Below are 15,613 nucleotides of genomic sequence, written 5' to 3'. Positions count from 1 at the left end.
GCAATACATGTCAATGGGTTTTTAGAGTACATCTGGTGAATACACAGTTCAAAACACCTACAGGTTGCGAGTCTGCTAGTGTCCACTGGACTGTCTAGAATAGTCCGTGGTTGTCATCCATACTCTGCTGAATGACGGGGCCAACACATGGGTAAAAGGCTTCTCTCATGGTTTACCTCTCACCCTTATCTCATGGTCTATATCACTTCTCATAATTTTATTTTTGTCACACAACAACTATTTCATCTACCCATGTTTTACCCAACACATTTTGTAGATGTAAAATACATATACAGTTTAAATCATTTAAAACATGTATAAAAATCTTTCACCCAGCACAGACGGCAAGTATACAGACAATATGCACACATAGCACGTAATTTATATTAAATACTTCATATCTATGTGTAAGATGAAAGGGACTATGCACTCACATGAAAGGTGGTGACTCGGAACTCGGACAACGCTTCGTTATCTTAAAACAATTTTCCCTTGACAAAACCTAGTATCAATACCACTAGGGTTTAGTCTAACGTTAACCGAGACTAATTAATAGTCTAGCTATTATTATTATTATATAAGCGTTAAACAACACTATATAACTCATAATAATAGCCCAAATAATTATTATAAGGTCCTAATAACATTACTATATTAAAACATAAGCTATACTAAAGATAGGTTAGGCATAGCTCACTTACAGCGGGTTTTTCTCAAAAACCGGGCTTCGCCGGAGCAGCGTTCCCGAGCCGAAAGGCTCCTTTCTCGGGACTCCGGGAGCCTCGGGGCTTCCTTCGGGTGCTAGGGAGGTTCCCTAGGCGTTTTGGGGGGTTTAGGGGCTAAAGAGAGGTTCTAGAGAGAGAGAGAGAAGAGGTTGGAATGGTGTGAAGAATGAGGGAACCCGACACCTCTATTTATAGGCTGGAAAACAGCTCTACTTGTCGAGTAGGTCCTCCTACTCGTCGAGTCCATGCCACATGCCACCTTCTGGTGGCTTGCCTTGGGGAGAAAGCCTTGGCCGATAATCAGCCACGTCACCCCTTTTGCAGCAGCACCCTGCCGACTTCTAAACCCCGTAACTTTCGCATACGAGCTCCGTTTTCGATGTTCTTTTTTCCCACGCATAGGTAAAAACAAGATCTACAACTTTCATTTAGACTCCATCGGCTAATTATTGACCGATCTTAAATTTAACAGTAGGATGAGATTAGACTATTAAATGACCACGAAGAATTCATAACTCCTTCATACAGACTCCGTTTTCGTCTGTCTTTTTACCGTTGCGTTCCTATTAATGAGATATTCAACTCTCATTTAGGTTGCGTAAGCCAAAAACCGCTCGAACTAAAATCCGAGTTTCGGGTCGTGCACTGCTATGCCAAATCTTAGAAAATTCATAACTTCCTCATACGAAGTCAGATTTGGGCGTTCTTTTTATGGATGTTTTCGGTTTAACATATACTACAACTTTTTTTTAGATCACTAAGGCTAAAAAGTCCTCTATTGTAAATTCACTATTTACGTCTCCCGGTGTCGTGCCGGTTTTGCCGAAAAACTTCGACGGGCCATAACTTCTTCGTTATAACTCGGATTTCGGCGTTCTTTATATGTACGGAACCCTTGAAACATATTCTACAACTTGGTTAATATTATTTATTCTAAATAATCTTTTGTCGAAAAGTCGTTTTCGACCCCTATTATCTCCAGATTGACTAGCCCGGATCTACGGGCGTTACATAAAGTTAGCAACTTTATGTGTTATGCTAGCCCTAGGGAACCAGATCTATGATTTAAAAGCATTGGACTCGATGGGAATCAACTGAATAAGTGAGGACTAAAAGAAACTCGACGAGTTGCTCATGCAATTCGGCAAGTTGGATCGTGATTCCCTACTTTTCTGACTCCGGAGCAAACCCAGTGAGTCTAGGAGATGACTCAGTGAGTGGATAAGGTTCTCCGAGTTTTGAAGACTGAGGAACTCGTCACTTTTGGGCCATTTTGAAGTCATTGTCGGGATTTGAGTGTACTATGGAGTTGTGACTTCAGATCTAGGCACATATGAGCTCATGAAGCTCAAAGTTGCCAGCTTTATTAATCCATGGCCTTTCTCCATGCCCTAGATCTCCTTTATAGTTTTGTTTTGGTGTTTCTAGCTCATAACACCATGTATGGATGTAAAGTTAGCAACTTTATATGTTATGCTAGCCCTAGGGAACCAGATCTATGATTTAGAAGCATTGGACTGGATGGGAATCGAGTGAATGAGTGAGGACTAAGAGAAACTCGACGAGTTGCTTATGCAACTCGACAAGTTGGATCGTGATTCCCTACTTTTCTGGCTCCGGAGCAAACCCAGTGAGTCTAGGAGATGACTCAGTGGGTGGATAAGGTTCTCCGAGTTTTGAAGACTTAGGAACTCGTCGAGTGCAAGGAAGAACTCGATAAGTTGTTCCGGTTTGTCCCGATTCTGTTTCAGGGTAAAAACTCGACGAGTCTGAGGAAGGACTCGACGAGTTGGATCGCGATTTCAATATTTATGGATCATAGGACTCAACGAGTTGATGGACCAACCCGGCGAGTTGAGTCAACCCGAATGTTGACTTTGACCAGAATGTTGACTTTGACTTGGACTTTGACCAAAGTTGACCCCTGTAGTGTTATGAAGTACAGAATGGGTTCAAAAAGAGTAGTTTCAGGTAAGGGTCCAGGCCCAGTTGGAAATTGGGCCATATATAGGGCTTTTATGGACTTTATTATTTTGGACCTTATTGGTTTTGGGCTTGGGCCTTAGTTATGGGTCTTGTTGGGCCAGGGGTAAAATGGTCATTTTACCCCAAGATTTGGATTATGATTCATAGTTTAGAACTTAGTTGCTAATTGTATATTGTGTTGGAAATTGTTAGCTTGGGAAGCCGGCAGGGCAGCAGTTAGGGAGTTCGGGCAGCGAGCTTCAGCAGTGTGAGGTGAGTTGCCTTCCAGTAGAAGTGGGTCTAAGGCCACAATGCCGGCCCACTAGTAGGAGTTGTTTGTTAGATGATTGTCTTTGTGATAATTGTCTGGTATGCCACTATCCATTATGCTTTATGTGTTCGTATGATATGATGTAATGTGATAGTGGTAGTAGGGGGAATAGTCCCCGTATCCGGTCGAAAGGACTAAAGGGGTAGGTCGGTCACCCCGGTATGCCTGACAGTATGTTTATGTTATGTTATTATATGGTAGTGGTAGGGTGAAATAGTCCCCGTAACCGGTTGAGATACACCGGAGGGTAGGTCGGGCACCCATATATGCCTGACATGGGGTAGGCCGGTCACCCCTGCATGCCTGACAATGGGGTAGGTTGAGCACCCCGGTATGCTCAGCAGGGTAGGTCGGGCACCCAGATATGTCTGACATGGGGTAGGTCGGGCACCCCGATATGCCTGACAGTATGTGATTTGTATGGTATGTGGTATGATGGGGGAACTCACTAAGCTTCGTGCTTACGGTTTACAGTTTTGGTTTCAGGTACTTCGTTTTCAAAGGAAAGGAGTCGGCTCGATCGCATCGCATCACACTATGTTTTCGGCACATGAGATCTTTGGGATTACACTCTGATATTAATTATGATAACATGTTTTGATTATTGACACTTTGGTTTTGACACGGGATGTTATTACAGATGTTTCTTATACTGTTGGTTTTATAATAACTCAATTAAATGAAATTTTTGGTCTTGAATTTTGGGATGTTACAATAATCCCACCCATCGTCGTTTCATCCCGTCTGGCTACCACTGGAAAACATCCCCGAAGCTTTAGTCGTTACTGATACTTCATCTGCCACCACCATAAGAAAATCGGAGCACATCTATTTCAGTTTGTCTACTCCATCTGGCCTCCAGCAATGATATGAACACACACATATGAATTTCAAAAATCGAGTGTCGGACCTCCATCCTCGCCCACCATTATAGGACCTCCATCATCATTCATCTACACTCTGTCGCCGTCAACCCCTGTCGCTACTTCTCCCTTCATCTCTCTTAGAGTCAGATCTGCTCCGATCTGTTAACCCACCCTCATCATCGCTACCTCTACTTTAATGTAATCCCATTGGCTGAATGTTAAAGTTTTAGAGGGTGAAAGAGACAAGATGGACAGATAAGGGTGGAGGAGATGAGAGGCGATGTTTGGGTGTTGTCGGAAATGCATATGTGTAGGGGTAGATAAAGAGGGAGATCTAGCGGAGATGAGAGGCGGCAGATTTGTTTTTACACTTTTGTCAACCACAAGGAACATTTTTACACTTTTGTCTTGTTTTCAACAAAATTAGTTTAAGCTTTTTAAGATGTAAAATAACATAAGACATAAAACCTAAAAGTAAAAAGTTTTTAAAAGCTTTTATAGTATTTTGATCATGTGTTTTTTTTGTATAAAATAAAAAGTTTAAGTTTATACTTCAAAATATTTTTTTAATTAGTTTTTTTTCTTAAAAAAAGATAAAAGCTAGAATTTATTATTCGAACATAAATAGTTTAAAGAAACTTGATGCTTGCATAACTTATTTATTTATTATTATTATAAATAAAATGAAAACTAGTAATTATTTTATATATTGCCTCCATCAATATGTCATTTTGTTACACTTTATAGTAATTATGCCTAACCCCTAATTGATTAGGTTTAGCAATTTCTTGATTTATAGAGGCCTCCTAGTCCTATCAAATACCTATTATGGTTTTGAAGAACGTCAAGTGTGCGTCCGGTTTAGAATGAATGGCCAAAAACATATAGTGTTTGGTTAGTTTTACCTTTCTTCTTTCGTTTAAAACCTACTCATTGGTGCCTAACTCATTTATAAAACTAAAAGAATATTTATACATGTATAAATCCAAACAAAAAAAAACTATTATCTAAAAAAGTATACATTTATATTCATATGAAATATCGTGCCAATCATACCGCTTATTATCATTAAAAATATACGAAATTGGTTAAAAGTAAAATAATATAAGTCAAAATCGTATAATTCTTACAAATATTCTACCACATGTTAGGTCATTGCAAATCTTTATAATCTTGTATAAGTCAAAAGTGCTTAGTAATTTACATTAAAAAAAATTCTACCCCATGTTATATTAAATAAAATTTTCCGGTATACTGCTTTCTATTTTTTAGCTGAAATTTGGTCATTGCAAATCTTTATAATCTTTTACAAAACATAGTCTTGTATAAGTCAAAAGTGCTTAGTAATTTACATTAAAAACAATTCTACCCCATGTCATATTAAACAAAAATTTCCGGTATACTGCTTTCTATATTTTAGCTGAAAAAAAAATAGTTTTAGCTTATAAAAAAGCTAGTTAATAAGTAAGTTTATAAGCCATGATAAAGTATTTCTATGGTCAAACCAAGCATCAAATAGCAGTAAGCTCAGAAAACAAACTGATGTCAAATAGAACCATAACCTATGGTAATTATGCAATTTCAAAATACCAACAAATGACAAGTATTTTCATTTCTAGTATCAAAAGGTGCAATAAGTGTCTTCAGAAATACAGTATTCATAACTATTACTTAGGGAAATACATAAAAACAACTTTTGATATTTTTGGCGTTTTAATTACTATATTAGTATATTTTATTTGGACAAAATTGTAAAAATGGTCCATGTGGTATGCATTTTTTTGGGGTTTTGGTCCAACCCACAAGTTTTTTTGGCTTCGTGGTCCTTTTGGATTGGTTTTTTTTTTTTGTGAAAATGGTCCCTGTAGTTAACTCCCGTTAAAAATAATTCGTTAACCCCCTCATGTGCCTTCCACGTGAGGGTATTTTCGTCTTTTTACTTCTAGGGACCATTTTTGCATAAAAATGTCAACGCTTCCTTTTACCTTTTATCCCTCATTTACATTCCCAAACACCCGTCAACTCCCCACCTCCCTCCTTCTTCCTTCTGCTCCATTAAACCTGCAAAAAAACCTCATTCCTTATCCAAAGAACCAAATCGAAGCAACAGAGACAATGTCATACGTTAAAGTCGAATTGGTGTACATAATGTGGCAGATCAGACCAAAAAATGAAGTTGTGGACGTATCATCAGTATATGGTAAGTTGCTATGTTTTCTTTAACTTTCCTATTTTGCATTTTTCCCTTGACTTGTACTAAAATCTGCAAAATTTTGACTTCGTTATCATGTACAATTTTGACTTGTAGCGGGTGCACCCACATGGTTTAGTATTAAGCTTCATCACGGTGGGAAGTTTACTAAGTTACCTCATATAAAGTACATTGGAGGTGAAGTGCGTTATGTTGATTATGTGGACATACATGAGTTTTTTGTACATGAACTTGATGCCATAATGCTTGACCTAGGTTACCCAGACCTAGGTGAAGGTTCTTGTAGCAAGAGGTTTAATTTAGAGGATATTGATGATTTAAAAGAGAAGGAAAACACCGCTGAGGGTGTTAAGGAGGTTTACGAGGCTGCAACTGTCGTTGAAGGATGCTACAAGCCATTACTTCAAATATTGCTAATGTAGGGGATGAGATGACTGGGGTTCAGGATAATGACCATATTGAAGGATGCTACAACACCCCACCTGTTAATGATGATGAACAATTTAATGAGCTTTTTGATAACCTTATGGACAATTTACTTGGAAGTGATGAGGATGCTGAAGAGTATGAAGGGGATGATGAATCTCAAGAGAGTGATGCAGAGTATGAAAAGGATGAAGGTGATATTGAGGATGGGAAACAATCTAAAAATGAAGATCAAGTGGATGCATAATGGTTGAGGAGAACAATATACAAGATGTTGATGTGGACATGGCAGACTTCTGTCTAAATGTTGAAAGTGATGTTGAAGGAGCATGTATTAATGATGTTCATGGTCATGAACCCGAAGATATGGAAGTGGTTTTTAGAAAACCTTGGGGATGACTTGGAGCTTGGAAGCAACTCAAATTATACTTTTATAAGTGACAGGAAAAAGGTAAATTGCATTTCATCAATTGGTCATTTAGATTGTGTTTTTTTTGTTAATTAATTCTAATTATTGTCGTTTGAGTCATATAGGGTTTACAAATTGTATTTGATCAATTGTTTCCCAATCCCGAGCATAGATATTGTATCAGACATATTCATGACAATATGAGAAAGAAGTGGGGACAAACTGAGTATAGGGACCACTTATAGAGGTGTGCATTAGCAACCACCATTCCCGAGTTTGAGCATTTGATGAAGGAGTTTAGTGAGTATGATAAGAAGACATGTCAATGGTTGATGCAGATTCCTCCTGTACATTGGGAAAGGAGTCATTTCTCAGGTAATTGTATATGTTTCAATATGGTGATTATGTGTTTCAGTTATTTATCAACATTAATTGTATGTTATTGTAATGTGCAGGAAGAGCAGTTTCTGATGTGTTGATTTCAAACATGTGTGAAGTGTTTAATGGGAAGATAGAGAAAGGCAGGGACAAACATGTGATTGCATGTTTAGACTTCATTTGGGAGTATCTAATGAAGAGGATATGCAATGTAATGAAGGAAATGGAGAAGGCTAAAGGTCCACTAACACCCACAGCAACAGACATCCTAGATGCAAGAAAAAAAAGCTGCTTCACAATATATTGCTAGGTGGAATGGGGCAGACAAGTATCAGGTCACTAGAGCTTTACAAGATCCGCATGTGGTGGATATTAGGAACCAAAACTGAACTTGCAGAAAGTGGGAATTAATGGGAATACCTTGCAGGCATGCAATTGCAACTCTGAATGAATTGAACAAAGACTCAGAGGCTGAGCTTGACATTTACAAGTAGGTACACAAGGTGTATTGGCTAGAGACATGGCAAAAAGCTTAATCATTTAAGGTGGAGCCAATTAAGGGGAGACCCATGTATCCTAAAAAGTAATTGTCCAACAAAGCTAATCCCTCCTCCACATCGCACTCAGGTGTAAAGGACTAAGAAAAAAAACAAGACAGAGTGAGGGTGAAAAGTTAAGCAAAAGGCAGAGGGCAAGTCAAGGTGATGGAGTCAATGCTACACAACGAGAAGGTTCCCAAAGATCAACAAATGATGGAGTGCAAAAGTTATCAAGGAAGCATATCAGTGTTGCTTGTAGCAAATACAAGAATAAGGGACACAACTCTAGGACCTGTAAAGGGCAAGGTGAGAATCAGTCCAAGAAGTGATTTTGGTTGTTTGTTGTGGTGCAATGACTATTTGGTTGTTTGTCGTTAAAAATTGTTGTTTGTTTTTGAATACTTTTAGTTATGGTTTGATGATGTGGTTATGTATGGTTCACAGACACTTTTATGCTTAATTTGGTAATTGTTTTTGGTTCCACGTTAATGAAATGTGCATTTTGGTCAAATTGTGACACATATTTTGGTAATGTACTTTTGTTACATTTTGGTTCTATTTATGTGTTTATATTTGACTATTGATATACATTTTGAACACATTTTTACACTTGGATATCATTTATATCATTAACAACATTGGAATTCATTACAAACATGATCAAGTCAACTTACAACAAAATGATACCATTTTTATACCAATACATTGGAATTCATTACCCTTCATCACTTTATCAACAAAAAACCCCACATTTGTCTAACCCTATCCCTTACAAAGACCAAATACCAAAGATAACAATCACAAACATAAACCAACTTTCACATAAATACATTTTCAGCTTGAAACCTTCATCCTTAAATGCATCACACCTTGCCACCAACATGTTGTTCCTGCTTAAAAGTCCATTGCACTATTCCTCTAACATGTTGATACTTCTTACCAGCCCATTGCACCTTTCCTCCATCATATTGATGTTTCTTAGCAGACCAAGTATGATGGTTTTACTCCTAGCACACATAGGCGGGTCAACCCACCCGATAAACCCACAAACAGAATCCTTAATAGGACAGACATAAAACCTCCTTCCGGGATTTGGTGGTGTCCAAGACGTTTTCACCAAAGCGAGCTTTCCACAAAAACAAACCACCGTTGTTCGATTGCAGGTATATAAAGGGGGTTTTATTTTTTCTCTCGCAAAAATGGTCCCTAGAAGTAAAAAGACGGAAATACCCTCACGTGGAAGACACATGAGGGGGTTAACATATTGTTTTTAACGAGTTTAACTACAGGGACCATTTTCACAAACAAACCAGTCCAAAAGGACCATGAAGCCAAAAAAATTCGTGGTTTGGACCAAAACCGCAAAAAAAATGCATACCACAGGGTCCATTTTTACAGTTTTGTCTTTTATTTCAGTCGATTAAAATCACAATTTTTTAAAGAAATTTCTATTGCGACCATCATTGTGATTTTTTTTTTGAACCATTGAATTTCTAAGCAATTTTCATATCACTTCTCTACATTTATTTTGCTATTTCTGAAAATGAACCAATGAAATGAATAAAGAAACATTCTTCTAAAAAGTAGATGTTTTTGGAATTTGTTGTAGCCAAACACGAAAGCATTTTAATATCTCAAATCATCCAACACAATTTTCATAAGACCGCTTCCAAGTCTGACAACTTCATAGTATACATTGAACGAGTATCAACACATGAAAACATATCTCTGATCGCATGAAAACGTGGAAGTACTAACTCTAGCCAACAACCAATGCACACCCAAGTATGGTCCGCCAATTCACAAGGTAATAAAAAGTGACTAACATCTTTGGTTTGTGCACTACAACAAGCCTACAAAACTATATCCAAATCAATCCCTCTAGTTATCAAGTTTGTTCTAGTATGGATCCAATTTTGTAAAACCCTCCAAGTCAAAGCATTTAACTTTTTAGGAACTAACTAATTCCATCTCGTCTTCTCAATCCCAACAACTAGCACTACCTCATCAATATGGCATCTAGTAGCGCAAACTGAGAAGTCATTAGTGTTAGGTTTTAAGCACTTTAACAAACAATTTAAACGATTTAACACAAAGTAATAATGCAAACCAAAAAATAAGAACAAAGTGTTTTACGTGGTTCATATGATTAGAGTGACTAGCTATGTTTACAGGCGGACGAGAGAGAGAAAGAGAGAGAGAGAGAGAGAGAGAGAGAGATTATATTGATATTGGCAAATGACAATTATGTTATCTTTGCTTACTTCGGTCAGATTACAAGAATAAGGAATCTATTTATATGAGAAAATAACCTAAAGACCGGCAAAAAAGCCAGACCCATAAACTCTAAACAAACTAGCCTCTGACTGATATAGGAACTAGCATATAAAAACTTTCTTCCAATAACACTGCCCCTGAATCCCATAAGGGGCGTCTCCCCCTTAATCCCTTCTTTCTTTTGGGAGCGAGGCCCCATGCATGGTCTGCCTAACGGCTATAATGTCAAAGAGTGAATCATGATCCACAAATCAACAATGATGTTTATCCAAGTCCCACATCCACATATCTTTTATATTTATCTAAATATGAGTAGAAAGAGCTTAGACCAAATCCACATTTGCGTACCTTCGGCCCCTCCCACACGTTCTACTCCAATTCCAACTTATCTAATGAATTTTAAGCCAACAATCTCTATCCCTTTAAAGCAAAAAACAAACTTGGAAATCGAACCATGATAGGTTCATCTCGAATCTAAACATCCTTCTAAAACAATGTATTAGAACCATCACCAACATGTTTTTTAAACCCAAGACAAGAATAATACCTCATAACACTAGTTAATAGGACCAACAATCCTTGACCACAATAGTCATCATTCGACCTCCACCCTCCAACACTCCCATGCAAAGCTTTTACGACATTCACCTAAAGAGCATCCGAGTCATTTACAATACGCCAACAACACTTTTGAAGAAGCGCACCACTAAATGCAAAAAACTCCCAACATGAAGACTACATTTATCCTTGGAAGCAACAATTGTATCCCATTTTCAGCCAATGTATTTATTTTTTTAAAGTCTAGAGAAAAAGAACACTTGTATCATGAAGTTGGTTAATAGAACCAAAAATCGTAACCATTGATTTATGGCAAAACATGTGTTAAACATAAGATGACTTCTCATTTACCAACTAGGCATCGAAGATAGTTTATAAAATAGCATCTTGTTTTCTAAAATAACATCTCACTTGTTGGTTTAGCAAGTTATACACATACATATAGGGGTTTAGCAATTTATCACATACATATAGGTAACGAATAGTCATTTTAAAAAGTTAGCTATTATTTTAGAATATCTATCTATATATATATATATATATATATATATATATATATATATATATATATATATATATATATATATATATATATATATATATAATGCATCTAGGTTAATGAGAAATCATTGATTTTAATACCCTCTAAACCGAACAAATAAAATCACAGTGGAAATTTCTTTAAAAAATAAGTAATTTTTATTGAATGAAATAAAATATAGTAATTAAAAAAAGTACCAAAATCTACTAGTGGTTTTTTTTTTTTCTAATATGTTTCATTAGTGGATTCAATTTTTTATACTTAATTATATAACTAATTTTTTTTTATTGTGAGTTATATTATGTGTTTAGGATTGTATATAACTTATATTTGGATGAAATTAATAAATAATTATCATGTTGATTACCCAAAATTAAAAGTAAAAGAATATTTCTATATTTTTCTACAAATGGTCATATAACCCACGATGGCTACAGTTGAAAATCCGTTGCTAGGTGCAAGTCTTTATTAAGCAACTCCAAACCTTCCCCCATAACCATCACCCCAAAAAGTCTCCCCCACTACTCTCCATTTCTCTTATAAAGCAACTCAAACTCCGATCAACATATTCAGTTATCTCAAAATACCTCTCACTGTGTGTGAAGAAGAAGAAGAAGATGCCTGAATTCATGAAATCTAAAACAGTTCAAACAACACTAGCAGTAGCAGATGCGCTTTCCTTTTACTGTGCGATTACAATAGTAGCACTCATGCTCACCGGTGCTTTTAGAGATGATCAGAATTTCAGTTATTCCCTCAGCACCACCGCCGGAGGAGGAGGAAACAGGCTGCCGGTGCTGAACCGACGGCCATGTGATGAGATATACGTGGTCGGAGAAGGAGAAACTCTTCACACCATAAGCGATAAGTGTGGAGACCCGTTTATTGTGGAAAAAAACCCTCATATCCATGATCCCGATGATGTTTTCCCTGGCCTCGTCATCAAGATCACCCCTTCTTCTTCTTCCTCTTCTGGTTCATAAATCAGCAGATTTTCTTTTTCTTTTTCTTTTTCTTTTTGTAATTTGATATCCCTCGTTATGTAACAGATGTGGAGAATTGATCAATGATAACATACTAGTTCTTATTATCTATTTTTTTTTGTCTTTATGTAAATATGATATTTAGCTTCGAAATTATGGTTTCACATATACTTTTTTTATAGTTTATAATCATTAAAAAGATGATTAAAACCATTTATACTCTTAACTTTGTAAGTTTTAATTGTAGGTAGCTTTCGTGTCATATTAAGCCTATGATGAAAAATGTGAGATTAGACTCAAAGTTCTATTATTCTTGTTAAATTTGAAGAAACCCAATTAGAATTATAAAGTTAATATCCATGACTCCAATTCATGAAGGTTCTAGTTGTCTTCGTTTCTAAATCATTTATAAAATCTCAGTAACATGCCATATGTTGATGTGGAATATTATTAATAAAGTAATGGTCAAAAGTTAGAATTTGGCAAAGGTGAGGGGGGTAATAAACAATGAATAAGTTAATTCCTTTTTCCCATTGGAGAATGGAGAACCAAAAATGTAATTTTGTAGTCGGTTTCAAGTCGGGATTTGTTGAATCACTAGTATAGAAATAAATTGTCAAAAGGAATCACTATTATAGACATCCTATGAAGAAAGTGTGTAGGCCTCAGTTTTTTATTTTTTACAAAAATAAGTACAATAAATAAATTATCTTTACTACAACTACGAATCTTATTAAAATTTTAATTGAAACTCTTATAACTATTCAACATATGTCTCGGTTGATTAATAAAAATATGATCGTCAATTTCAACTAACAATATTTAATTGATTAAATAATGGTACAATGACAATTCTAGTAAAGTATAGTTGTAAATTTATCGATGGTTTGCTGTCATGTTAGAGCCAAATAGAAATTCGAATATGACAACAGCAGTAACATCCAAATTATGAGGCTAAATATTTTGACCATTAAATATAAAAATTGAATAAAATAATGTTGTTCGGGTAATCCTCGAGTTAAATAATTTTTAAAGTTCAAATCAATAGTATTTTTTTTTTGCTAGAGTTATTTTATAAGATATTGCTAGATACTAAACATTAAAATTCTGTATTATTTATTAGACTATAAGAGTGAAAAGTATAGGATGGATAACTCACTAAATGAAATCTAGAGGGGAGTAAAGTGTAGATATAGAAATAAGAAGGTCAAGCTTTAATAAAATGAAATCAAAATTTGGGCAGAAGCGCTTTCACAACCATTTGAAAACAGAAATCAGAGATGAAGAGGGAGAAATACTTAACGAGAGAGAAATAGTTTTCCGGCGAACCTTCTATGTTAAGAAGTGAAATTTAACGGGATCTGGTAGGTTTAATGTTCACAGGTTGGATCCATAAAGTTGATAATTTCAGTTGATGTCACCGGAAGGTATTGAGATAGAAAGTGATGTTAAAGTGGCGTGGTCACCGGATCCGAGTACCGATTGTCTCCTCCGGTTAATGAATGGAAAGGAAGTGGTTCTAGTTAATATCTCCGGAGAGATCGATTGGATTCATGGTAATTGTTCGAAGTTTTCGTTGGCATGAAGCTATCAACCATTCCTAGTGCGTTTTGCTGGGTTTTAATTATTTCGTCCGGCGAGCTTGGCAATGATGACGGATTCTGAAAATCGATCTAGACCAACCGTTGAATGGAGAGAGAGAGAGAGAGAGAGAGAAGAAGAAGAAGGTGATGCAACGATTCCTCCGACGAGAAGCTTTGGTGGTGAAGAGAGAAGACTAGGTTTCCGGTGGCGGCGGCAACTCCAACAAGATGAATTCAGGTTCAGGAATGATCGTGGGATCAAGTTGATTTGAGTTGATGAGTCGATGAGGCTGTAGTCTGTATGATTTGTGTTTTCCGGCAGCGTTTGGGACCTCCATTTGTAGCTCCGACGAGTCTAAGGGGAGGTTGATGAGTACGGCAGAAAAATCCAGTTTTTACTGTTTTAACTTGGTTTCGTATAGAGAAATTAGGTTTTAATTATTTCTTACATTTAGCTGGGCTAAGTACTCTACTGGATTATATCAAAGCCCAAATGAGCAATATGGTGGGCTAAGCATTTGACACACAAGTTCGTCAATGGAGTAAAATAAATAGTTAGATAAATTTTTAAGCTGCTTAGTTATAATTTATTAGCTACATGTTACTTCAATTAGAATAAATTAGATTTATTCAAAGACATAAATCAATTTATAAAGGTCTAAATGAATTCTATTTTGAAGACTAGATAGTTAAGTCTAATCTTAAGCTTGAGATTTTCACCTATCGGTCAAAACTTTAGTCTATTTAAGAACAATGTAAAATACATTTAGACAATATGTTTATCTTTTATACTTTTGTATCTTAGAATGATGCGAAGAAGAGATAAAAAAATATGATTTATATCAAGACTTTTCTGACATCGTGATGTTATGAGGATTTGATGTTGATTTATCAGTTGATAGAATGTAAATTGACTGGGAATACAAGTCTCTATCTTATTCTCACACTTGACATTTTGATTTTATATTTGAATTATGTTTTTCCTACTTGAAGTTTGATATCATATATATTTTGTTGTTTGATTTCACTTGATAATGTTATTTGTAGCATTTACTTTCTATGTCTATACTCTATACCACTAGTACTTATTTGCATTCATAAAATATTTTTGCGATATTTATTGTTTTGAGAAAAATCTATGCATAGTTTGAAATGGTTTTGAGATCCTACTTGTTGCATACATGTTAGGATGGGTTGACTGAGAGATCTTAGGAACCCAAATTTGACAATTATCCAATTGGTTTGTTGTGATTAGACTTTTATATAATGTTCACATGTACAAATAGAGGCTAGTTATTCTTTATGTGAGCTAGAGTTGATGATTTTCTAGTTTTGTTTGAACTTAGACAAAAGTTGGAGGTAACCATTCTCTATGAGTCTCAAGTTAAACCATCAATTTTTGTGAGTTGGAATTTATAAGAATAACAAGGGTTGGAAATAGTCGTATGCATTGCATATTATTTGGTTACTTATTCTATATTTACCCTTTTAGAACTTTGACATGATTTTTTAATCTTTGCTAACGTATGCTGAACTTCTTGGATTTGTTTGGAACTATGAGTTGGATAATACCCTCTTTGGTTTAGTTTGGGTCCTCAGAACCCTAATTCTAATTGGGTTTGGAATACTTCTAAAGTAACTCTTGTTTTGGATAATGGAATGTTAATTCCCTTGTTATACATTGTGGATTAGTAAACCCTTGATATTTGATTTGGTTATTATCTTATTTGGATAGAAATTTTGAGTTATTAAACTCTTTAAGTTTTGATTCATGGATTTTATAACTTTTTTTATTAATATGGTGTAACATCCCAAAAATC

At 35.8% G+C, this 15,613-nt stretch overlaps 1 protein-coding gene across 1 annotated transcript; it reads left to right on the top strand.

Annotated features, from left to right (window-relative positions):
• Positions 1-11,844: 11,844 nt before the first annotated feature.
• LOC145158737 (uncharacterized) lies at positions 11,845-12,210 on the top strand. The gene has a single exon (XM_079077594.1). The coding sequence runs from the start codon at positions 11,845-11,847 to the stop codon at positions 12,208-12,210; it is 366 nt and encodes a 121-aa protein (XP_078933720.1).
• The last annotated feature ends 3,403 nt before the right edge of the window (positions 12,211-15,613 follow it).

Source organism: Lactuca virosa, chromosome 2 (assembly GCF_052849685.1).
Source record: "Lactuca virosa cultivar CGN04683 chromosome 2, Lactuca_virosa_CGN04683_v6, whole genome shotgun sequence".
In the NCBI taxonomy this organism is placed as follows: domain Eukaryota; kingdom Viridiplantae; phylum Streptophyta; class Magnoliopsida; order Asterales; family Asteraceae; genus Lactuca; species Lactuca virosa.
This window is presented reverse-complemented; position numbering and strand designations above follow the sequence as displayed.